Source organism: Sinocyclocheilus anshuiensis, unplaced genomic scaffold (assembly GCF_001515605.1).
Source record: "Sinocyclocheilus anshuiensis isolate Anshui unplaced genomic scaffold, SAMN03320099.WGS_v1.1 scaffold260, whole genome shotgun sequence".
NCBI lineage: Eukaryota > Metazoa > Chordata > Actinopteri > Cypriniformes > Cyprinidae > Sinocyclocheilus > Sinocyclocheilus anshuiensis.
The window spans coordinates 503567-531533 of NW_015557134.1; the positions used below are offsets into that span (position 1 = coordinate 503567).

The window sequence follows — 27967 nt, forward strand, 5'->3', positions numbered from 1 at the left end:
CCCGTTTCTCAGAGAAGGGACAGAGAGGTGTGGAATAAAGGTAAATTAAGTGAAAAATAATGTGTTTTTTTTAAAACGAAGCAATAACATGTTAGACTAAACCCCTTAAACACAATCAAGCCTAGAAAAAACCCAGTGAACCACCCCTTTAATGGTGTTTCTTGTAATTATTTAAATTATTACTTCATTTGGTACAGTATAGATATCTTAAGTTTTGTATTTTAATATGTTCTTATTGTAAAACACTTTGTAACTTTGTTTTAAAAGGTGCTGTATTAATATAAATAAATTATTCCTCAAAATCCTATAGTGTTTCCAGACAAAACATTTTCATTATGCTATATTATTATATTATAACTTGTTTTCTTTTAATTTATAGATATCTTAAGTTTTGTATTTTAATTGTTCTGTATTATTATATGTTCTTATTGTAAAACACTTTGTAACTTTGTTTTAAAAGGTGCTGTATTAATATAAATAAATTATTCCTCAAAATCCTATAGTGTTTCCAGACAAAACATTTTCATTATGCTATATTATTATATTATAACTTGTTTTCTTTTAATTTACACAGTGTTTGAATCTTTTGGAAATTATTGGATGCAGGCTTCATTGATCTGAATTTTTGCACCTTGCAATTTTTTTGAGTGAAAAAAGAAAAAAAAAATTACTTGTGGGTAATTTTAGTAATGCTTATTTAAAAGTGCATGCACAATTCCAAAAAGAAATGTTTTTTTTTCCCTCCCATTTTTTGTACGCCAGTCATTTTTGATGGGAACACCAGAAGTGTAAAAAGACTTTTTGGAATTTTTTTCTAAATGTTGGAAAGAATCCTCATACTTATTGGCTGCCGCCTCTGTAAATACGCCATTAGATACTGTAAATACCTTTTTAGTACAGCGTCTAAAGGTGTGGTAAAAAATTTGCAGTCGAAAAAGGTCCATTGTCTGTTGTCAGGGTTTTAATGTATGAAGCACAGCTCACACAAAAGTCACTTTCAAACAAAGCAGCTTTCTGTTGGTCAATGTGGTAAATTTGTGTGACCTACCTGAGCCTGATGCAAAATCTGCGCGGGTAAATCGTTTACTCTCAGAAAAAAAAATCCTGATTGTGTGGATTCCTATTGAAATGACTGGATTTCACCCATCAAATGTGTTGAACTACCATAAACGTCACCGCACCATCACTCTGTTGTGGTATCGGCACTTAAAGTACACGAAGAACAGCAATGCTAATGCTAGCTAGCTAACTACTGAATGTCTCTTTAACATCAAATAATCTTTCGTTTGGATTTTAGTTTGGGTAACATTTTCTTAGTGCAGCTGGTGAGAAAAACAGAAACTGTGCTTGGGGCAAACCCACAATGTACACCTCCACTTCAAAGACTTTCACTTTGGTAGGAAAGAAACTCGGATGACTCATGTGTTTCGACACACACACACACACACACACACGCACACACGCACGCTCGCTCACACACACACTTGCGCACTCGCCCCCTGTAGGCCATGCTTCTGCTGCTTCTGTGTCAGCTCCGGCAAAATGATTGGTTGTGGGTAGAGAGGCAGATGGGGTGATGGGGAAATCAGTAGAACGAATGAAAATGGCCATGGGTGGCTTGAGGGAAGACCTTCATCTTTCACAGAACACTAGAGAGCCATTGCATCTCCTTATAAATGCTCCAACCCTTTATAAATCCTCTCTCTGGTTTTCAAACACGCACACTTTAAGCTTCTATATATCCTCAAATGTAGACATAGATGTGCATATATAAAGCGATGGAAGGTTTGTAATATTTGAGATGTTAAAATACTTTCTCAGTTTGTTACATTGATTGTTAAGTGTGCAGAGGGAACTATAAGAAAGCCATTAGTGGGCTGATTTCCCTGAAGAGTTTTAAACATTGTGCTGCTTGTGCCGTTCCAACGTATCACTTTTGGATCGAACCATAGTTTAATTTTGTGGCATGATTTGGGCTGCTAATGTCAAGGGTATGTGCTTGAATTCACACAGGATTGGACCATATTGTGGTTAAACCATATGTTGGTGAAAAAATAAAGTTCTCTATTTAATAGATTTCCAAACTATTTTGAATTGAACCGTCATTGACGATCTATTACATCAGTTTTCCCCTTGTACTCAACATATGGCCACATCAGCTTCATGATTTAAAGCACAGCCAGTAACACAACTCTTGTCACTAATGAGTTTTATTCATTCTTTATTTCCTACCTATAGTGTTCAGCATGCCGCTACTTCCTGAACACATAAACTCACCAACGCATTCACACAATAAGATAAAGAATGATCTCATTAGCCATTTCAGACTAGTTTGGACAATTTATGGAAAACAAATTAACCGATTTCATCATGGTTAGCAGATTTTCCCAGCTAAAGACCTGCTTAGAGCAGTATGAATGGCTGTCTTATGCTGGTTGGTCATTTGTGGCTGAGAAACCAATATGCTTTTCATCAGTGAAATTTCACCAGCAGTGAACACTCTGGCTTTGTGACATTATCAAAACAAGAATTTTGTTTGAGCATCCCGACCAGCCTGACGACAGCAACACTGGCTCAACCAATGGTGTGAATTTGGGGGCGGGGCGATCTATTTGACCGACCAGTAGCAGGTAACATTTATGAAACCTGTTTGGAAAACATTCCTTATTATCTTTAATGCTGCTAGTGCCACAGAAATTACACACTTCACTTTTAAAATCTCTGACTGAAGAGGATCATCTCTTTGTACTGTACCTGCTGGACAAAGTCTGATATTGTTTCTTTTTCAAAGCACTCAACACGAAATTCAGCTTTTCTTTCTCAGGAATAAATTACATTTTAAAATCTATTAAAATACAAAGCAGTTATTTTAATTAGTAATATTTCAAATATATATTTTTATAATTCAAATATATATTTTTTTATAATATATATTTTTTAAATCAAATAAATGCAGCCTTGGTAAACATAAGAGAAAAACATGAACAAAATCTTACCAACACTTGTAAACAGTATGCTATGCTGGCGTTTGTGCTTACACGATGCTGGTTATTTGCGAGTTAAATTCATTATAGCTAATGCTGATCTTTCTTTTTTTTTGTAGTCATTTTAGCAGCTTAATAGCCACTGATGACTATTTACTTTCATTGTATTCAAAAGAGCAGCAAGAGCATTCTGATAAACATCTTCTTTTGTGTTCCACAGATAAAGGAAAGTCATACAGGTTTGGAACGGCATGAAGGTGAGTAAATGATCACAGAAGCCTTTCAAAACATCATTGTAGTACCATCATAAAACACAACACACTCGCAATAGTCAAATGTCAACGTTTTCTCTGCACCAGCAATTTTCAGATCCTTCAGCATCCTCTTCATTTCTTTGCAAGTCTTGCTTCAGCCTTAATCTCTGACAGATCTCTGATATTTTCAAACAAATTCTGTCTCTTTGGAAAGACTGCAAACCATTTTAACCAGCTTGACAAGATAAGTTTGTAATGGAGAGTATACACTTGAAGCTGAACTGAATTATAACAACAGAGCAAACAGCATCCATTAGCTGTTTCTTGAACAGCTCCCAGATATTGTCAGATCTGTCTGATAACTGATGAGAATGTAATGGATACATCACACGGGAATGACTAGATGTGAAGCTTCTGCTTGTGAAAGAACTCAACAGGGCAGCCCCTCATTTCATCACTCTTAATTATCACCTCTCTGCCTTTCAACACAAGCAAACTGATGTGAGAGTGAGAATGAAAAGGGAAGGTGAGAGAAAACTAAGGGCAACACACCTAAGAAAGATGTAGTGTTAATTATCAGAGGAAGAAGAGAGAGAAATAGACCAATCACTGATCCCCATATTCACTGCTTCACTTATTGTTTGTGTAATATCTATCAATAACTTGAAAACATTTTCAAATTCTATTTTCCACATGTCCATATTCCTTACTTTATTTATTGTCACCACAATGAATCTACTATAACTATCAATAACTTGATTTAAAAAAAATATATATTTTCCATTTCTCTGTATTAATATCAAGAGTAGAATATCAATCAATAACATGTTGAAAGCAATATTTTTTCCACTTTTTTATTTTCCATATGTCCATATTCCTTACTTCATTTATTGTCACCACAATGAATCTACTATAACTATCAATAACTTGATTTTTAAAAAATATATATTTTCCATTTCTCTGTATTAATATCAAGAGTAGAATATCCATCAATAACATGTTGAAAGCAATATTTTTTCCGCTTTTTTATTTTCCATATCTCAATATTCATTACTTCATTTATTGTCTGCACAGTGAATTTCTAACCAATAAGACCTCATTCATTCATTCATTCATTCATTCATTCATTCATTCATTCATTCAACCTGTACTCTTGTATCTTTTTCTTGTTTTTATGGTGTGTGCAAAATAATCATGCACAACAATAAATTACTTGGAAATTGAAAAATGGGAAATGGGGAAGACATACTGTAACAAAAAAGATAGAGGGGCCTGACGATGTGTTTTTAGTATGGTAAAATGAAGAGATCAGTAGAGAATGGAGAAGTAAGACATCAGCACATGAAAAAATTAGTCAGTAGAGTGGAAGAGCAACAGAACACAGCATGGGACTGAAACTCTCTCTCCTTCCATCTATTTCTCTCTCTCTTCCTCTTTAAAGCTTAAAACAGCGACAAAGCCCTTGAAAACAGTGGCAGTAGGAACACACTAAAATAAACTTTAAAGACACATTCTCCATTCATGCAGCTATTAGTGCCATTAGAGTGCTTCCTCTAGCACAGTGATGGCGGAAAGTTAAAAACAACAACAGCACAAGCCTTCTTGTCAGTCTTTTCTCTATTGATTTTTAAAACTGAGATGATCTCTGAGATTGATTGTGTCTATTGAACTCATTAGGAAAATCACTAGATTAAATTTGTTATCTACAAGCATATTGCAGTGCAATTTTGGACTCCGTAATTGTGACTGGAGAGTGTTGCATTTTATTTCATTTTCTAGTTGTGTGTCAATTATAAGTATTTTTAATGAGCCAATTATAAACAAGTCAGGTTAAATCAAGTTTACTGCCATTCATTCTCAGTACAAGCCAAGTGTAAGAAAATAATAAACTGCAGTTCATGGCGCTACATATAAGAAGACAGTGTCGTTAGAAGCCTGCCCTTGACGTCAAGCTCAACAATATATATCCTTCTAACAGGTAATTAACCAAAGCAACCCGCCCACATTCAACCGCGGGAAGCTCTAGACCACAGTGATCTGATAGATCTATAGGGGAAGATGTCAGAGAAAAGCAACAAATAGCAAGCAAATAGTTAAAGAGAAGGATGAATATTCATGAGCAGCTGCTGTAAGGCAGTACAAATCACTTGTTACTGCAGCTCTGAACATCCCTCTCATTAGGACTGGGGTTGGGACTGGAGTCACACCCCTCACGTAGAGCTGAGAATCCAAGCAAAGGCCTCCAGACCAGTCTTGGATCACTGATCTTTGAATGTAGCAATGGTTTGTGTGGAGCCTCGTGTCCCAAAGCAGTTGTCATACAGTAAATTGTTACAGGCTGGAGCAAAGGGAACAGAAGACCATCTGCCAGATGGCAGCAGTTTATGATGACATTTAATTTTGCATTAGACCATTTTAAGAGATTGTAGAGGAATAATTCACCCCCAAAATTGCAATTGTTCATTCAAATAAGTTACTCTTCTTTATGTTGTTCCAAACCACCAATGGTTCGAATCACAAGTTAAGGAGTTGTGCAGAATTTAAATTCATGAGAATGAATTAAATTCATAAGTATGAATTTGAACTGAATTGATTACAGGAATTTGAATAGGAATAACAGGAATTGGATTTACTCAATAATTATTCAAAGAAAATCAACACAGGTAATGCATTTCAGAGAAATCTGTTTAAATGTTATCGTAATAAAATATTTATTGTTCTAGTATTCTCTCTGTCTGTAAGGCCTTTAAGGCTTTAAAAAACTTGGCTTTTCTAGTTAAAAATTATATTATATTTGCACTTCAATTTATTCAAGCAACCAAATGTATTTGGTTGCTTTCATATTTGAATTTATATTAAAATGCATTCAGATTCATCGTATGGACACATTTTTTGTGGAGCAGCTTTTTATTTTTGAAACAGCATTGTATGGAAAAGAGCAGATTGGATATTTTACAAAATATATTTTTTTTGTGTTTCACAAAAGAAAATTACAATGACATAAAGGTGAAATATATAATTAAAAAATGAGGTATTTTATATATAATAATCATTATAATAATAATAAAAATAATATATTTAAATGTATAAGCACAAAACTCCTGTTTCATAGGTTATTCCTTAGATTTGCCATGCAGTTGACCTCTAATTTAGTGCATAATTTAGTGATTGATTGAATAAATATATGACTGATGCATATTATTACTAAAGTTGAATTATGATTAAACTTGTGATCCCTTGGTCCAATGGACCAAGAACAGTAGCAGTTCTGTACAGAATTCATGTGTATAATGCTTCCCTTGCTATCATGTCAATCATAACATCCCATCATCTGCTGTGCAAAGCAGTAGAAAGCTGTCTCCATGACAACTACACCATGGTGCATGTGAACAGGAAGAAGGTTGATATGTGAGCAGAGTGTTAAACACCCCCACTTTAAAACACCCGCTCACGTACAAAATGCCACACACACACCCACACTGTCGATGATGTTTATCTGTGAGGGACGAGGTTAAACCATCATTTTTAAACAGCAGACCATGATATGTTGCCTGTCAACTGAATATCTTCTCAACCTCACATCCTTTCTGTCCTCTCTCAGCTCTTTAATTTAACATTGTCTGTACATAAATCTCATCTTTTTAAAGTGTCATTTGTCTTTGAACACAAACAGGACACTTTCGTTTCCTTAAGTGCTCTTTCAGTGACTAAGTTAGCCATTCTGTCATTGATTTAGTGCTGTTATTGATACTTAAACTCCTTTAGTCTTTGCCCATTACAGAATGCATAGAGTCAGATAATCTGTCATTAGTTAACATACCTCTAGATGGTTGTCTTTGACTTGTCTGCATAGTCAGTGTGCCCACTACTGCACCCATGTTGTCACCGCAAAGACACGCACGTTCAAACTATTAAACGTTGAGTCCGCGAGTCTGTCTTTGTTGAATCCCCTGCTCTTGTTTCCCTCTCCACTCTCCTCTCACTTGTCAGTGAATGAAGACAAGCTGGAATTTTCTTGCTAAAAGCATATGGTTCCTTCCTTGATGCCCCTCCCACAAATTTCACTCCCTCTCTCCCTTCATTTCTCTTTCTTTGCTCTCGCTCTTGCTGTTTCTGCTTGGTCCCGTTTGTTATTCGGTGTCAGGAACTGTTGCTGTGCAGGCGGATCAGCCTGATGGGAAGCAGTAGGAAGAGTGTGAGGATGAAATGCTCCTCTCTGTGGCGCACACACACACATACACAGCAAGCAGATCTGTTCCTTATGGAATTGCTAAATTTCACACAGGCTGAATGTGGCAAGATGGATGATGACTTTCGTTCACACTCTACTCTTATATGCTCAAGCATTTGTTGTTCTATCATGGTGGGATGTTCAATTGACTTCTGTTCTTATATAGTGCGAATGATGTTTTCTATACTCTAACCTACATCTAAACTTTACAGAATCCATTTGAAAGGGATACTTCAGTCAAGAATGACAATTTTGTCAATTACTCACCCTCATTTTGTTTCAAATCTGATTAATAAAAAAAAATAAAAAAAATTGAAAAATGTGTTTTTGTTCATGTTTATGTATGGAAAAGACCCTAACCCTAACTATAGAAAGAAAGAAATAGAAAAAGAAAGAAATAGAAAAAGAAAGAAAGGGAAAAAAATTCCTGAATAAATTTTTGTGTGAGCTGTCCCAAAAATAATTACTGTCCCTTTATTCTTATTCTTTATTATTTTCCTCATAGGTACGCTGTAAAACAGCTGGTTCCATTTACAGTAAAATGGCAGCTGTGGTTGCCAGGAATTGACTATAAAATATAGTTACAATGTTTCATTACAGGATTTCATATTGGTGCAGGTATATTTTATAACTTTTAACTGTATATTATGTGATATAACATTAATAATGCAAGCTATAAAAATCTGTTTTACTTTAAACAAATAATAAGTAAATAACAGAAAATTTTACGCAAAACATCCTAACATATTTTACAGATAACAAAAATAATAAATTGCCGAAAAAATATTTATATAAAATGTAATCATATGTGATGTTTCATGTGGGGACTTCTGAGAATGTTTGAACTGTTTTTCACGATGAATTATACAGTAATTTATACTTGTAAACCCCACACATTTCACAGTTTTGTACAGTACAATTATGTATAATTTATGTAAACATTTATCCCGTAAACTGGTTTTTACTGTAGCATTTTTAGCCTTTCTCTGTAAAAAATTACAAACATTTTACAGTGTACCACTTGCTGGTCACCCAGTGTTGGTGATTTTAATGCATTTGTGGAGACATTTAGTTCCCATATTGTAGGCAAAACCTTATCCACATACATCAAATGAGCTGTGGTATGACTGAGTATTTGGTTTCATCATCCACTGTTCATTTCCAGTTATGAGCCTTCGTGCGTGTATGCGTGTGTGTGTGCGTTTGCAATTTAGTGTCTCAGATAAGAATGTTTCACGGATCAAGTACTCTAAGTTTCAGTGTGTACGATGCACAAATGTGCGTTTTTGATGTACTGTACATATAATAAAAATGACCCAACGACGCCGTAAAACGACCCAAATACTCTTGTTTGTTTCGGTATTCTCTCTCATTAGTGGGGAACCAACCCTACAAACTTTTCCGATTAAAGAGATGGAAACAGAGATAAAGAAAAACAGAAAGAGGAAGCAGAAAGACAAATACAGAGGCAAAGAAATTGCCGTTGGGGGATGTCTGAATTTCAAAACAGCAGGTCTGTAACCTTATTAATAATCCAAAAAAGATGAGACTTCAGATGGACGAGCTTTGGGCTGGGAGTGAGGAGAGAAGTTGAAGGTAATGAGTAATTACATAATATCAACCTGCACCGCTCCGTATTACGCAAATCCAGCAGGAATGACCTGAAAATCAGGCCAAGATATCCAGAGATATCCACATTCTAGCACATAGGCATCTGCATTCCTTCACTACAACCCAGTCTGCAACAACAAAACACCCTGAGGTTGTACCATCTGCCTCACACAGGATAAAGACGCTGGTATCAGCATTCAAATTTCATCAGAACACATTTTTTTTTTGTTGATGAAAGACGTTTGTAATGGTTTTCTCGCTTTGGCACTCATCATTGGAAGAGAAACAATGATATCCAGCAAACGACTGGCATGTGTGAAATCCAGGCAGGCAGGTGTAAGCCTCTTTTCTCACTCTGAAGTGTCTGTTAGACTTTCCTTTGCAGACACCTCATTGAATCTGCTAATGCACTTGGGAGATGGTTACAGATGATCGGCTTACCCTTGGAAACATATTCAATGGTGCGAATAACAGCCTGAAACCTTGTATCACTGAGAACCTGTAATCATAGTAATATTGTTAATAGGGTTTTGCAACAGAAGTATAGTAAGAAATGGCATAACAGAATTTTACCAGCAGTGCGGTTAAAAAAAAACAGCAATATGTTTGGATTATGTATGTTTGAAGTAATTAATAATTCATCTCTCCTATTCTTGCGTGAGCAGAAAGCCATTGTTTCTGCACAGCGTTTCCTAACATCATAATTTGTGGTGTTGTCATTTTATTTTTTAAGCTACTGATCTTTAGATTACATAAAAATGATCAAAAACCTTCTACACTAAATTCAAGTGTGAGATGGAAACATTAACATATATTAATATTATTATACTGTAATTTGTTATAATAATACCAAATAGTGTTTTTCATTGTAGCTTAAAATGAATAAAATGCAACCAATATAAGCCATGTATATGAACTCATTTAAGCATGCTAAATTAAATATTACTTGGGTTTGTTTCTTATATTAATTGTTATATTCCTCAAGTATTGATCACAAAAGAGTACCGTTTATTTATTTATTTCCTCCCTGCTTAAGGTGTCGATTCTGGTGTTCCCAGGATGCACCAGGGCATGAATAATTAATAAGACATCAGGTTTTCACTTGTTTAGCAACTTGTTTTGTGACATATGGAATTCATTTTCTAGTTGAAATTATCTATTTTTTGGTCATTGGTAAAAAGGAGAAAGAAAGCGAGATTACCTGTTAATTGTTGCAACTATCATGTCTTGTGTGTCAAGTATTGGGCTCTTTGTGTCTTTTCAACTAAAATTAGACATAAGTCTTCCACATCATGGGTTGTTTGAAAGGTATCTTAAAGGGGTCATATGATGTGATTTTTAAGCTTTCCTTTGTCTTTGGAGTGTTACAAGCTGTTCGTGCATATATAAGATTTGTAAAGTTGCAAAGACTAAAGTCTCAAACCCAAACAGATAAAAACGCCCTTCCTAAAACGCCTCATTTAAACACGCCCCCACATATCTATGCCACTGTGTTGGAAGATTTGCATAACACCGCCCAAATGTTTACGCAAAGAAAGAAGCCGTAACTTTTATTCTCACTGTAGTATTGTTGCCGCCACCGCCATGTCGTGGAGACTCTGTGTGTTTCCAAATATGGTATGGGCATAACATTTCCATCACACTAAGGAAGTTAAACCTGCGAGTTGCGTCGCATGTATGCTTTTGTATGCTTCAACGCATACAAAAACACAAACATAGCATTGAAACACGGTATAGCTGCAATGCTTTATATAGGCCATTCCTACAAACTACAAAAACTAGAGGAACACTATTTAAAGTCGAAACTGAAATCTCCCCAACACATGAACCTGAAGCAATGCCCTTCAGAAATCCAGCAGAAGTTCTAGTCCATCAGGGCTGAGTGCCAAAGCCGACATACAGTTTGCATCTCTAGTTAAAAACTCACAGGCAGCTCCTGTAACTCCTGGGGATTTTAGTGAAGACTTCAAACAAGCTTTCTGTCTTCCTGCCCAGAACTCGTAATCCTCTTGGCTCCATAATCATTCGTCAGGTCTCCGGTGTGTGTATATGAAATGTGGCTCTCTCTATTGCTCTTATGAGTGTGTAAAAACACATGCTCCCACATGTGAGTGCAGTGGTGTTGATGGTGTGTTGATTTGTTGCAGTATTGTTTTAGCGTATTCTGTTGTGTATTAAAGCTGTGGAGAATCAGAAATGTGCATGGAGTGTAGGTTAATTAACCTTCAAGGCATAAATAATCACTAACAAACCACCTTCTCTCTTTCCTCTTTTTATGCATTTTCTTATCACATACTTGCAGCCTGATCGCTCCTCTTTTCAAACCCTTCAAATCGCCACATCCATGCTTTCAGCTCTGAGCGTTACAGGAGGTAATAATTTTGGAATAAATGGCCATGTAATACTTTCATAATCCATAATGCCTTGTATGGATCCCATGCCAGCATGTGCCAACACATTCACTTCATCCTTTGCACATGCACACGCTGCACATTCACTTTATCAAAACTAAATTAGGCTAATTAAAATCGCTATTTGCTTGCCCTTTGAGATATAAATTCTGGCATTTGTGGGCGTGAATAAAAAATATTCTCTCTATGAACTATTTTTCCTTTATAACACAACCCCAAGAGGAGTTTTTCTAATTTAGCTAACTTTAATTTTGTTGCCCAAAAATTATCTAGGTTAGAAACACACACGCAGACATTCGAGTTGCACGTTAAGTAGAACAATAAATGTTAAATGTTATGATAAATGTATACAAAAGTTATATATTCTAATTCTCTCGATCTTCTCATCTACTCGTCTACCACTCCGTTCTCACAAATAACTTATGAAAGTATTTCTAGCTGGTTAATGTGTAAATTGGATCCTACCTGTCCTGAAGGTGACCTGTTTGGTGTGCATAGAGAAGGTCCCAAACACTACACCCATCTTCAACAGAGTTCTTCACTTTTTCGCTTTCCTAACTTTAGATCTTGGTTTGAAAAAAGCACTAGTCCCTGTTTTTGTCCTTATCTTCTGATCTTTCAACCTTCTTTTACTCTCAGGGTTGTTAGTTACTTAGCTCTCGCTCTCTCTGACTTTCCTCCACGTTCTGTCTGTATATCATGTGGACTCTGAAGGCTGCTCATCATTTCCTGAGCTGTTATTGGGGGCTGAGAGAGACACGGAAAGAGAGCGAGGGAGAGAGAGAGATGGTGAGTGGTTCATTTAGGAGTACTAGTGGAGAATGAGGGAGTGATAAAACTGAGTAGTTAATAGGTCTATCCAGCAGTGTAAGAACAGAATCATGATGGGTGCTTAGAAAAAGAAACAATATCAGACTTTTTCCAGCAGGTTTGAAAAAATGATCCTTTTCAGTCAGAGATTTTAAAAGTGAAGTGTGTAATTTCTGTGGCACTATACCATTATCAAAGAGAGTTGTGAAAATAAGGAATGTTTTCCAAACAGGTTTCCTAAACATTGTCTGCTATTGGTCGGTCAAACAAATCGTCCCGCCCCCAAATTCACACCATTGGTTGAGCCAGTTTTTTGGTGTTACTTTATTTGATTATGCATATATAATAACTTATAAGTAGGCTATAGCACTTTTGTTGTATAGCAATTTAGGTTGATGCATTGGTTGAATATACACTACCATTCAAAATTTTAGGGTAATTGTTTATGTATTTGAAAGTTTATTGCTCACCAAGGCTATATATTTTATTGAAATACAGAAAACCAGTAAATATTGCGAAATATTGTGAAATTGTGAAACATTATAACTATAATATTTGTTAAAATAATTGTTTTGTATTTGAATATCATTTAAAATGTAATTTATTCCTGTGATGCAAAGCTGAATTTTCAGCAACATTACTCCAGTCTTCAGTGTTATATGATCCTTCTGAAAGTATTCTAATATGCTGATTTGGTGCTCAAGAAACATTTTTATTATCAATGTTAAAAACAGTTGTACTGCTTAATATTTTTGTGAAAACAGTGATACTTTTTTAAAGGATTCTATGATTAATATAAAAGAACAGCATTAATTTGATTTATTTAATGTGCGATTGCTAAATATATGTATTAATTACAAGTATTAATACAAGTTAAAAAATACAAAAGTCTACTGACGTAAAACTTTTGAACAGTAAAGTTGTTGAATTAATTATTAATTATCGCATTGATTGATGTCTGTCTACATACTGTATGTTGACTTTAATGTGTTAAAAATGTTATAATGCTCCATTTTTTTAAATAGTGTATTTGAAGATATAAATTTGACTGAACCATTGGTTTTCTCACTCAGATACATGGTTTTATGGGCTCTATCAGTGGTCAGAGTATCACAGTGTGAGGATTAAGATAATCACTTTAACCAAAGCGCTCTTGCTCGCTTTCTAGAACATGTTGGACTCTTATCTATCTGGGCCACTTAAACATTGACATCTTTTAGCACAGCTCTCATATTGACTCGTTCACACGCAGAGGGAAAATACTAGAGATTCAATTACACCCTGCAATTAAAATACAAGCATTTGGGCTATTAAAAAGAGAGCTTTAAGAGCATCAAATCCTTGAGCTGGAAAAACCCCTGGATAAACAAAAAGCAGGGCTGAAGCATTTGTTCAAGAAGGGGGATGAAAAACAGAAAAAAAAGGCTCAGAGGAGGATAGAAAAAACAGGGATGATGTGAGGATGACAAGGAATTGTGAGGACGAGGCTTTGCACCCTTGATCTTTTCACAAATCTCTCTTCTCTTCTGTCATTCCTCTGAGTGCAGAGGAAAATGTGTGAGAGCCAGATAGAAGTGAATGAAAGTGAAGGAAATGAAAAGAAAGGAAATAACAGGAAAGAGATGAGCTGCTTCTTTTGAGTAAACACTTGTTCTGTCAAGAGCTGATCATTAAAACACGTCTCTGCAATGTGCTTGCACATCATTCCATGTTCTTTCATCTGCCCTTCCCTTTCTTCTTCTTCTCCTCCTTAATCTTCTACCCAAGCATCCCCATTTGCATCCGCCCTGCTGCTGTCAGAGGAAACTGCTAGTGCAGTGAAGGATCCAGGAGCAGGTGAGGTTAGGACAGACGATTGATCGGTGTATTCTCAGTTCAGTATGAGATACTGTTTTGCTAGAAAAGAGAAATCGCAATGGAGATCTCTTTATTATCTCAGCTGTTTCTCCAAGACAACACTGAGATTAATTGCAAAGATATTGAGACTTTTTCTTTCAAGTCAGCATGAAACTGTGATAATAACCTATTTTATATCCATAATGACAGCAACCGAGAAGTAAAGTTGTTTCAGATGCAGAGCCAGTTATTACGTTTATATTAAATACTATGAACCTTTTTAATCTATGGCACTTTTGAATCATTCACAGCGAGAACAGACACACATGCTAAAATTCACTCAAAAATGAAAATTCTGTCATTAATTACTCACCCTCATGTCGTTCCAAATCTGTAAAACCTTCATTTATGTTCATATTCGTTCATCTTCGAATGAACTACATAGACAGCAATGCAACTGAAACGTTCTCAGTGGTTCAACTGAAATTTTATGAATCTACGAGGAACATTTTTTTTGTGTGAAAGGAAAACAAAAATAACAAAATGTATTCCCGTAGCTTCAAAAAATTACAGTTGAACCACTGATGTCACATGGGACTATTTTTGAACGATGTCCTTACTATGTTTCTGGGCCAGGGAACTTTTCAGTTGCGTTGCTGTCTATATGCAGGGTTAGAAAGCTCTTGGATTTCATCAAAGATATCTTAATTTGTGTTCCGATGATGAACGAAGGTCTTACGGGTTTGGAACAACATGAGGGTGAGTAATTAATGACAGACATTTTTGGATGACCTATCCCTTTAAAGAGTAATAAGATCAGTATCATGCAGTTTTAGGTAACAGCAGCTGTATGTGACCAAAAGTGTAAGTTTTATTGGTTGGCCAGTTCTTTGCAGTGGAAAAGAGTTTAGAAAGCAACCACTTATTTGCTGTCAAATTTTAGCTCTGAGTATCTATGTCCTACAATCCACACTGTAACACTAAAAGAGTTAAAGGGGTCATATGATGCGATTTCAAGTTTTCCTTTCTCTTTGGAGTGTTACAAGCTGATTGTGCATAGATAAGATCCCTGAAGCCATTATATGGTGTTTTCAAAGCTAATGTATCAGTCGCGCGACAGCGGCAGCTGCAGCTCACAGTATGTGAGTTACTGCCTGGGGTAGATCATCAGCCCGTGCCCCCTCATATACCCACAGTTCACAGTCAGCTTCTGCTCCAGGCCTGCTGTCGACTGTATGTAAACTAGGTCCCTCGTGACAGCTTAAGGACTGCAGTATGATTTGCAAATGTGATACGATTACAAATGCTACAAATGCATGGCGTGCTGTTTATGCCATGAAAAAATTAACTGGTTGTTTATGGAGTTGTGCAGTGTTTTTCAGGTTTCTTACTTGTAGTCAGTTTCTTTATGAATAGCTGTTACACATGTTTTTGCCTTGTAGACAATTTGTTGAGCCTGTTGGCTGCAGATATATTTTCCTTTTGTCATACCTAATTTTGCCAGCCACCTTCAGAATGCTTACAGAGGCATTAAGTCATTTTAATACAGCCCGTGCGATTTTGCTCAAGTGCATTTATTTAGGATATTATACTGCCATCCTGTGGTTACTTATGGGACGCCCCCCTCCCCCCCAGACATTAATAGTTAAAGCTACAGTATGTAACGGTCCTCTAGTGGTTGACGATAAAACTACAAGTTAGTGAGTTGTGCTATATTCTTCGCCGGTGAATCTGATGTTTAATGCATAAACAACACTATTTTGTTACTACCGATGTCAATGAACAGAAAATGTGATGATATGCAACTAAACATGAAAAGCCAAGCCTTTGATTGGTGTTTTATTACGTGGACTCTCCCTTTCCTTTGTGGCTGGTTTCCCCGCAAAATCCGCCCAGAGTCCAGATCAGCTCTTACAGTTTTTTTCCAACTGCCTTACACGCTTTTTCAAAACTTTCTCTTTTTTTTTTTAATGTACACACAAAATGCAAAATGCCTCACATCTCTTGCAAAATGACGCACTGCATTCAAAATATCACAAACACATCTCAAAAGCAAACATTTGCAAACACCTTTGCCATAATAATTCCTGTTAGATTTTTGTGTTTTAGCTACATAGAGAACTGTGTGTTGTGTTTAGCAAAAAGTGTTTCATGAAATTGAAAACCGAGTCAAAGGCCCAAGAATTAGTGTATGGTTTTGCAGATTTGGTGTGTGGTTCTGGTGTTTGAGTGTCAGGTTTCAGAAATTGTGTGACAAGAAAAGATTTTGTGTGTTAGCAGTTGAAAAAAAAAACTGTAAATATTGGCTAAATTAGCAATCGTGGTGGTTTGAGGTAAGACAAAAACACTGGAAGATGTATTTATGATGTGTTCAGTAATTTTTTGTTTTTTTTTATATTTCAGAAAACTTGAAGATGTCTCTTTTGTCAGTCATTTGATGCGATATTTAGAGGGTGAGGTTTGGAGAACGGTGATGAGTCAGGGAGATGAATATACAGTCTATGATGGGAACACTAACGGACATTTTAACAAATTAATCTAATTTAAATGTGCATTAAGTAATGTTTGGCTAGCTGACAATGACTTCATCTTGAACGTATAATTTTAACTAGTAGTTTGGATGCAGCATTATACAAAAGCAAAAGTTACAATTTTAGAAATGCTCTTATAAGTAATGATAATAAGATGCTCTTACAAAAAAATTAGTAGTATTTTAACAGGTGTGCAGTTCATTTATGAAACAGCAAGGGGCAGCATTTTACACAATCTAATACAGAACCTCTGTGTTGTCAGGCAGTCATGCTGTGTAGTGTACTGTGCTGCTGTGAGTGTACATTTTGATATAATCTATAAACTGCTAATGAGCTGTCATACTTTTCCAATGTAATCCAAGAGCTTCTTTACATTCACTGCATGATCATTGACCTGACTTAGTTGTAGACCTAAATGACATCTATATGGTCTACAGTTTTGATCTATAAGAAGTTATTTGCAATTTATGGATTTTTTTACCCATACTGTTAGAGTTTCAGCAGATGAGTTGATAAAATAAACTTATACAAAAAAAAAAAAAAAAATCATATTCATATGTAGGAAGAATATCAATATCTCTCAGAGCCTGCCTAAAAATACCATATGACACATTTATCTCCATGGAAACCATCTGCACAACCTTAACACAGAGGATTTATATATTTAAACTCTCAAATAACCTTTGCTGAAAATAAATATGTGCCTATAATCAAACTGATGCACAGAATTGTTTTGATGCAGTATCGCAGGAGAAATATTCATTTCACTTCTTGTACATTCCAGTTTTGTTTGGTCCAGCATGTTCTGTCTCCATGTACTTCCTTTAAAAAAACCTTTAAAGTTCATCAGACTAAGCATTATGCATCCCTTCAGTCAGTGGCAGACCCAGTTAGAGGTCACATATCTGCCTAGAGCGGTAAAGAGTCGCCTGATCTTCCCTCACATGTATTTCAGTGTTATAACAAAGTAAAAATGCCACTTCCAAAGGGCATGTACATTGAAAATGATTTAAAGGAACAACACTATAGAAGTAATTCGTTTTTAATGAAACTTGGCAATAATGATAATAATAATGCCAGTCTATTGGTTTGAAGTTACTAACATTGATTGTAAGCTACTCATTGCAAATAAACTGCAAATTGGGGGCCCACTTTTAGCGACAACACATTAAACAGGCCCTGTCCCGCCTGAAGTATTGCTAGAAAGCCTAGTAGCAACAGTACAGTGACTAGCAGAGACAAAATCGCTGACTTATTCTGCCATTTTGATATAATGCATTGGTCTCATAATGATTCGTAATGTTTGTTTCAGGGGCTCGTAAACTCCTCAGCGAGCAAATCTGAGCCGACAACGATCGCCTCAGTAAGAGCTGTGCAACATCGACCTGACGAAGGCCTTGTGCTGTGGGTCAGCGCGCATATGACAAGAGAGAAGGAAATTATAGATGGATGGAGAAACAAAGAGGGAAAGTGAATGGCGGAAGTGTCATTAAAATGGAGGAAAGATGGGTAAAGGAGGAGAGAGATGGAGGGGAAGAGTGCGAGAGTTGGATAGGGATGCTGGGGATAAAAATAAACTGCAGGAGGAAGTAGATTATGTAAAACAGGACGAGTGATTTAAAAATTAAAGTTGGAGACGTGCACTGTCAACTTCGATCTGCTGTTAAAAGGAGAGAGAGAGAGCGAGGGAAAGACAGAGAGGCAGAAGGAAAGAGATAACGTAAGATACCCTAAGTTAGACCATCGTAGTAGATGTTTATGTTCACTCTGCAGGGAAGAGAAAGAACTGCTGCCAACCAGACAGAGTTTGTGTCTTCACGCCAGTGAGTTTAACATCTGGCCTCTGCAGCAGTCTGGACAGGTAGCATTTTAACAGCTGTTTCTGAGTCTTTAGTCTCAGTTGATACTCTGCGAGAGTCTCATATGAACCTATTCTTACTTTAGTGAAGAATGTGTGTAATTTTTTACAAATTTGGTGAAAATGTCCCTGAAAGGAAGCCAAATTGTCCTTTTGAAGATCTCCTCTTGGAAAAGTGGTCATACATTATGAAAATGCAAATTATATAGTAACCTTTTTAAAATGTTTTTGAAAGAAGTCTCTTATGCTGCGTTTATTTGATCAGAAATACAGTAATACTGAGATATTATTATGAAATAAAATTATTATTTTCTATTTTAATATATTTTAAAAAGTAATTTATTCATGTGATGGAAAAGCTGAATTTTCAGTGTCACATGATCCTTCAGAAATCATTCCAGTATGCTGATTTGCCGACAAACATTTCTAATTATTATCAATGTGGAAAATAGTTGTGCTGTTTCATATTTTGTTGAAACCATGATTCTTTGATGAATAGAAAGTTTAAAAGAACATAATTTACTTTACTATTTACTTTTACTATTTTGTTACTTTTTAAATGTTTTTATTGCCACTTTTGAGCAGTTTAATGCATCCTTGCTGAATTATCGAATAATATATATAATTGTGACGAGAGGGGCGGGGCCGAGAGCCGTGGGAACGGAGCGAGGCTGGTGGAGTAAATGCTAATGCACGACACCTGCGTCACTCACCGGTCTCGAGTCCCACGGAGGAGCTCCGGAAGGATAAAAGGAGGAGTGAATCATTCAAGTGTGACAAATATGCAAAAAAAACAAACAGGTGGAGGCAAAAACTTTTTCACAGCACTATATATATATATATATATATATATATTCATAAAAAAATATATATACACACACACACAAAGCCAAATATAAAAATGTGTTTATTTTTTATTTTTTTTTGCTGGGGCAGGGAAAGTTTAAATTTAAACCAACCAGCCAGAAGCGAGTTCTTAATGTTTTGCCCTAGAGCGGAGGAGGAAGAAAGGGAAAAAGGAGGCGTGTGCTCATAGCTAAATGTTTCTATTTGTTTGTGTGTGTGTGTGCTTGTGTTTGTGTGCAAAAAAAAAGGAACCGAAAGGACAGCAAAAGAACAGTGAGAAAGGTCGTACATCAGGAAGAAAGCTGACTGCCATCTCTAGAGAAAGTTTAGTCCAGGTGTTTCTGAAACAAGTGCGTCCAAGTGTGTGCCAATGTGCGTGTGTGACCCTTGCAGAGTGCTGAATGCCTCTGCGTCTGTGGGTGTGTGACTGCGCAGCTGCCTCTCCCTCCTCGAACTCACACAGACTCAAACACACCTCCGGGACGCTGCAGTCAGGTGGACTCTGCGCTCATACACATGCAGTACTGTTCCATTCTCATATCTTCTGGTTCCAGCTTATCTTTCCATTAAAAAGTCAATTAAAGGGCCTCTGTTAAAATCAGCCAAGGTAACCATGGTTACACATGCATGAAAACCTCAGTTTGCTTGTGCAAAGCCTGTAGTCAGAAAGATGATCACCAGGTTTTGTTCAGTTAAGATGAAACATGCTGCAATGAACATTAAATGAATGTTGTTTGAGCAAACTACATTATGGAAAGTGATCAGCTACATAAACTCTCTGACGTAATGCAGTTCTTCATTGTGAGACAGAATTTGCATAAAAATGAATTTTTGATAAATTATAAATATCCTCCCGAGATCAAACAAATAACAAAGAATAATTTTGTTACAAGTAAGAACTGCAAATAGACAAAAAGATTATTTTCATTCTTGGTTGGAATATTTGGGGTATAGCCAATGTGCTTATATAATAATATTGACATATAATTTAATACAATTATATTAAGATAAAATAGGAAAATACTATTAAAATTATTATCATCATTTGCTTAAGTAGAGACATTTCTAACTAAGCCATAGGTTCATTTCCCTTAAAGTTTAAAATAATGTGACTGTTTGTCTTTGCAATGTTTGGGTGCACTAGTGGTGCAAAAATTATTCACAGGAAATGTCAATATCTTTTGATGCTGGTATGATAATACTACCATCTAATTTAATACTGATATAGTAATAATAATACAATCTTTTTTTTTTCTGCAGTAGTCAATAATACTTTAATATTCTATTTAATTTTGGTCTATATATTTGTATTAAATCTTTTATATTATCATACGTATCTCCAATAAGCCATCCCAGAATGCAAATAATTCTTTCATAATTTACTCAATTTTATGCAGTTTCAAACTTTTAACACTTTCTTTTTTTAATGTAGAATAGCAAGTTATTTTTACAGAATGCTCAAGAAAGAGCCCCATATATATAGTATGAATCCACATTGTGATATTCATATTTTACAGGGTGAGTTTGAATGTGCCCAAGTGTGTGCAAGTGCCGGCTGTGGGGATGATTATCAGTAAATATTGACTTAATTCATTTAAAACAAAACTTCATATCATGATATAAATAGAAGAAAAACTGGTTAATAGAAAAAAAATGTTTGTCATCATTATTTATTTAAAGTGTAGATTTGGAAAATAGCACACAATTTGTGCACTATTGTTTTCTTGCTTGGAGCTTGACTGTTTCTGGTCACTATCTTACACTGTATGGAAAAAAAAATCAGCTTGGGCATTCTTCAAAATCTCACGTTTCAACAATAGTGGTTGGTCATTCTGGTATATTAAAATAGCATATGTCCACTATAATGCACAAAGCCTGAATCGCTGGTTGTCAAGTGGATATATATATATACAAAAACTGGTTCAGACTGCAGTGTATTTTCTGATTTTTTTCCAATTCTACTAATGGACTGAAGTGCAAATCTCACTCTTGTGCACATATGAATACACATGCAAGCACACATGAGCTGAGTTCATTCTCCCACACACATACAAACACATGCCAATTCAGGCATATTTTTTTAAAGGTCATGAAAAGGCTATGAGGATGTCAGAATATGTTTCAGTCTTTTTTTCTCTCTCTCAGCTTCTTTCTCTATTTTCTAATTACTTTTGCCATCTTTAGATAAAAGGAAATATGTTAGAGGTTGGGTCCTGCTGGTATTGCCTGTGTTATTGCCGCAAGTTATTATGAACCTCAGACACACACACACACACACTCGTATTATCAACAGCTCAGCAGGAACAGGAGGCCGAGGAGGAGGACGTGAACAGGCCTGAATAAATTTCGGGATGTTGTGAATCTAATTTTACATTTACATAAGATGATGCTGAGAGAAACATTTGGCACCTCCACAGCTACTGGAGCCAAACCGAAACAGAATCACTGACAAAATGCTGGAGTCTGAAAAGAGACTGAAATTCAGCGAGTGACAGAGAAGGAGGTAAAAGAGAAGGAGAAAATGTGCGAAGGAGGGAAAGTGTGTAGGAGAGTTAAATTGCATTGGCATTGTAGCTGTCAGTGAGATGGTAGCAAACTAGTGTCAACTAAAGTGTTTGACTGAAACCAGATGGAGAAAGAAAAACTTTTCTGGAAACAAGTAAATAAAAAATGTATCACATTAGATCACTGCATAATAAAGCACCCTTACTAATATTAGTTCCCATTACAATTTATTTGTCCAATTTGTGAAAAAAACTGTCAATTAAATGTCTAAACCTCTCTAACATTTTTAGTTTCACTACTACAAATGAAAAATTATTCATTCTGAAGTGTAAGTTTGTATATTTCTAGATGTGTGTAGCACCTTCAACTCTGCATATAAGAGATGATTATCATTCAGTAACATGTATTTTGCTTGGTTTCTCACACAAAATTATTGTATCTTTTCAGAAGACTTTAGATATAGCATGTGAATTCTATTATGATACATTTATGGTGTTTTGTTTTCATTTTGGAGCTTGACAAATCCAGTCCCTTTCATTTTCATTATAATGAAAAGAGCTGTGCTTCTTCAAATTTCACAGAAGAATGAATGTCATACAGGTTTAGAAACAACACGAGGGAGTCAATAATGCCAGAATGTTCTTATTTTGGGTGAACTATCCCTTTACTGTAATGAGACACTGAATAACTGAGTCACTCTCTGAAATCTCTTTCTCTTTTTGTGAGTGTGTGTGTGTGTGTACATCTCGGTCTGCACTGTTCTGAAGTGTTCTGTTTAGAGTCCTAAGGCAATTGGACTGTGAAGATTGCATCAGCCCTCAGACGTGATATAATTCATAAAAATCTATTAAACGAGCAAGAAATAGGAGAGGTTGAGCTGTAGATGCAGTGAATTTTGTCTCTGGCTACATTCACACGGCAGCACAATAACCACATCGCATAACTGAACTCAAACCTGTGGCCTAATGTGTGAACAGAATCATTCTGAACAACTGTCTGTCACGTTTTAGTGTAAGAGACGCTCTGTGCTGCACATACATGTCTAATGTGTTCCAGGTTTTAATGTTTGGTTTCAGTAACTTACAGAGCTGTGTCATCTGAAGGTTTAGATTCAGTCACATGTTGTCATCTGTTAATTATAATTTGGAACTTTTGTTGTGTCAGATGTGGTAAGACTGCCATTTTGGACATACAGTGGTGGCCAAAATTATTAGAACACTACTATTTTAAAATTAAATTAGATATTAAATTTATGCATTTAGCAGACGCATTTATCCAAAGCGACTTACAGTGCATTCAGGCTGTACATTTTTTATCAGTATGTGTGTTCCTTGGGAATTGAACCCACGACCTTTTGAGCTGCTAACGTGATGCTCTGTGTTCCCTGGGAATTGAACCCACGACCTTTGTGCTGCTAATGCAATGTTCTACCACTGAGCCACAAGAACATTTTCACCAGTTTAAAATGGGTTTAAGTCAATTATCTTTTGCTGTAGCGTGTCAGTAGGAAATATCAGTTTACATTTGGTTAGCTGGTGAAAATACTACTATTCTAATAATTTTGGCCACCACTGTAGTCATTTTTCATATTTACTTCAATTACTGTTGCTATGGTTTCTATAGTTACAGGTGATCGAATACGGGCTTGACTTCAGTTGCATATCTGAATATGTGAATCTAATCCCAGACACTGATAGTGTAAACATACCCTATAATCAGAAGTCCAAAGAGACCCCAAAATTGTCATTATTCATTCACCCTCATGTTGTTCCAAACCTGTACGACTTTTTGGCCATGTACACACTCAACAGAGCCACCGTGTTTTGTTTATTTTTGGAAGACTACTTTGCAGAGCGCATTTTTGAAGGGTTGCCATGTCCACTTATTATAAGCGATGCTTATTAAGCATCTCTGGGCTTTGTGTTAGGACTTGGTGATCCAGTTTATGGAGTTAATAAAGTGGAAAGGGGAAGGTCACTATATTTTCATATGTTGCTTATTTCCAAGATAATACATACAGTAAAGTAAAACATACAGTAGATATGGTATATTGTACGTATAGGTATGTCATCCCTCTTTTTCTAATGTTCTTTGCTATATAAACACTCAACCTGTTACAAAACTAAGTGTGTCTGCATCAGTACTGATTCCTCCAATCACAAGGGTTCACATCAGCTGTTGTATGGATGTACTGTACACTCTCATGTGTGCTACAGTACTTCTGCAGAGAACAGGGAAAATTCACAGCATGTCAAGGGAAGTAGGCAGGATTGATCCACCCTGTACTCTTTTAAAATGTCAAATGCTCTTTCTCTTTCCCCCAGAGGCTCATTCTATTGGAGCTGTAAAACTGCAGTAACACCAGCATAGCCATGTTGTCACTCGTAATCACACACACACACATGCACACACACATGCCCTGTACTTAAACAAAACACTTACACCCTGCCATGTGCTTGACTGACCTTGTCACTTGCACTCATGGTTGCTATTGGTAACAACAAAACAGCTTCTGATTGGGTGTTCATGGGCAACAGTATTTCTTCCTGCAAAGTTCTTGATTTTTTCCCCCTCCAGTCATAGGAAGAAAGTTGTGCTGGAAGATGTGGATGCAGAATGTGCCAAATATGCAGCATGAATTGATGGATGTGTAAAATATAAGTGTAAAATAATGCATTTTTGTGCAGAGCAGTAGGGAAGGCTCAGACATTCATGAAATTCAACACCAGATGATCTGCTCCTGCAGGGATGAAGGGTCATCATTAACCCATTAATAGGTTGACTGAGGTAAAGTGCAGTCAGCTAGAATAACCATGATGGATGTATACAGACACTCTCTCACACTCTATTCACTGAGCTTTCATTACACAAATTCATTCTAAAACAAAGCTGTTTAGCCAGAGGGCTTTGAGCATCAGCCTTCTAAAATGACAGAACATGACTTTAAATTATGGGATTATTTGGGAAAATAGTGCTTTTTGGTTCTGTTTTGTATAGAGGTAATTATGTATGATTTGTTTGCAATTTTTTATCTCACATCTGAGGAAAAAAGGTCAGAAGTAAGAGGTATAAACAGAACTGTGAGATACAAACTCAGAATTATGGGGAAAAAGTCCAAATACAGAGTTTATATCTCGCAATTTAGATTTTTTTTCCCTCAAAATTCTGATTTTACATTTCACCATTTCTGTTTTTTTTTTTCCGCCACAGAAAAAAGGTAATTGCATCTTTTTATTGCACAATTCTGACTTTTTTTTCTCAGATTATATTTCACAATTCTGAACAAAAGTCTGAATTGTGAGGAAAAAAGTTAGACTTGTGAGATAAAAAGTCGCAATTTTTACTTTTTTATTGTGTGGAATGGGATTACATAGTTTTGTACTGTTCTATTTAAAATTCTATAAATATCCTACACTGCTATTCCTTTCCATTCTATTCCATTCTACTAAAGATTCTCTTCAAAATTCTATTCTATTCTATTTTGTTTCCATTCTTTTTCTACTCTGTTCTGCTAAATATTTTATTGTGCTAAAGATTATATTCTATTGAAGGTTCCATTCCGTTCATATAGAGAAGAACAGAATAGAATAGTATAGAAAAGTTATCCTACTCTGTCGTGCCAACATTTAATTATATTGTTCTGTTCTTGTTAAGTTTCTGTTCTATTGTACTATATTCTGCTAATGATTTGATTCAGTTCTGCTAAAAAACTATATATCATATTAAGATAAGTATTCTATTTTAATCCATTAAAGATTATTTTATTGTGTTTAAATTTCCAAACTATTCTAATGTATAGATTCAATCTATTATTCTCTGTAGTGAAGAATAGATTTAATTTTATTAATGTTGTCCGATGCTACTGTTAAATATTCTATTGTATTCTGCAAAAGATTGTACTGTATTGTATTGCATTGTATTCTGTTCTACTCTAACTGAATCTTTAGCAATTCCTTCAGGGTGGAAGGGTTATCTACTATTTATCTGCTGCTTTATTTATTTTTATTCACACAACCTCAGATAACACTAAGATAAACTCAGAGCACATAAATACAAAATATTTGAGCCAGAGCTTTAGTGCTCTGTGGCCTGCTATAGTGGTCTAGAGAGACTGGTTTAAATTCTATACTGTGGCTCTAAATCCTCAATATCCTCTTTAAATTAACTTCCTACTCCCCTGTGTATAGGAAGAGTATCTATCTGTAAGGACGATATAATGAACAGTGGAGAGATAGCGGGGTTCATCATGCAGTGTGCGGTGAGGTTCCGGCTCCCTGCACTCAGTGACAGCAGATAAACAGCCACTGCTTGGTTCCAGCATCTCCACGGGCCCCGTTGGCATGGAGACGAACCATGCAGTGCTTTTTCTGCTGACACAGTGCTATGGTACTCGAAAAACAGAGGAGATAAGAGGGATGAAAGAGAGAAATGAAGATCATTGCCAAACAAAGAACCCAGACTGCTCTTCAAAGAAAAAAAATTGACAAAAAGAGGATTTTTTCATAGGAGTTGAAAGGAGGTGTAAATGTGTGCTGATGAAAGATTCCAGAGTGAGGTGTTGGAACTCCATCCTAATATTGGCGTATCTTACTGTTTGGCACTATGATATACAGCTTGAAATATCAAAAGAGAAACAACAGACAAATAAGCAAACACTAGCAATGTGAATGCAGGTAAATTTGGACACTATCCAAAATGTTGCGTTGTTTTAAAATATGATCCCAAATGGCTCATGTCCCTAGAAATAATACCATTTTAAATCACTAAATTTCTCCTCTACACTATACAAAGGAAAAATGAAGGAATATTAAAAACAAAGACTTTGCATTGAATATATTAAAAATTAAATATTTTAATGAAATGTCTTATTAAAACAACAAAAACATTATTAAAACAAATACTTTATTTTAAATATAATATAGAATAGAATAGAAAAACATGTATTAAATATAAGGATATTAAAATGTATTTTACAGTTAGTATAATGTAAAAAAACACTTATGAATATAATATTTGTATAAAATACCTTATAATAAATATATATAATAAAATAATATTAACATAAAAACTTTATATTAAATACATACTATAACAAAAATATTAAGTATTAAATAAAAATACTAAGTACTAATAAATATAAGCATTATATTGAACATATTATTACAGTATTTTTATAGTATATATATATATATATATATTGAAAATGATTTTAAAATAAAATCGTTATATTAAATATCATACTAAAAATAAAAACTGTATTAAGAAATATTGAGAACATTCTTTATCATAAATAGAATATTAAAAACTTATACTGAATATATCAACACAATTTTTATAGTAAATATGAAAAACTAAAATGTTATGAAATATAATATTAATAACAAATGCTTTGTGAAAATATATCACTTAATATTGAATATAACATTACAGTAAAATATATTAAATTAAATATATTGAAAAAATGATACATTTATTATATGTAATATTTAAAAATGTTTAAAATATGTTGAATACATCATTAAAAACTATCTTTCAAAAAAGAAAAAAAAACTTCATAATTTGTTCCATTTTACCTGTACTCACCATTTTAAACAAGCTTGTTTCCTTTTTTTTATTTGAATTGGATGTTAATGCAGGTGTCTTACCTTTGCTGAGGGTTCCCGAGACAAGCCTCTGAAGGGACTGAATGAGCTTTAGTACCCCCTGTCTGCAGCGGCAGGTACAGCCAGCCATGATGAGAGAGAATCCAAAGGTGCACAGACAGCCCCTACAACAGCCTAAACACTGCTTTCACCAGCGGTGCTCACAGACGAGACGTACGTCCCATACGAGCCTCTCCGTGGCCTCCAGAGTGCTTCTCACGCCGCCTCTCGCTCGTCCAGTCCCACAAGAGCTGTGCTTTAAACAATGGGTTCCAAGTCCAAGAATGAGAGCAGGATGCCCAAACAACACACACACACACACACACCTTTCGCCCACTGTCCTCACACACACTCACTCACACACGCACAAACACACACAAGATGCTCACAAAGTGCCTGAACCTGTTTTCCTCTGCCTCTGTGCCAACCGTTTGAAGTATAAAAGGAG

At 35.6% G+C, this 27967-nt stretch overlaps 1 protein-coding gene across 1 annotated transcript in view; it reads right to left on the reverse strand.

Moving 5' to 3' along the window:
* The window catches only part of LOC107677958 (Kv channel-interacting protein 1-like), a 20478-nt gene extending 8354 nt beyond the window's left edge, over positions 1-12124 (reverse strand). Inside the window, exon 1 of the mRNA XM_016473036.1 lies at positions 11957-12124. Within this exon, the coding sequence (XP_016328522.1) occupies positions 11957-12014 (58 nt within the window). The 5' untranslated portion in view covers positions 12015-12124. The remainder of the gene's footprint in view (positions 1-11956) is intronic.
* Between the last annotated feature and the right edge of the window lie 15843 nt (positions 12125-27967).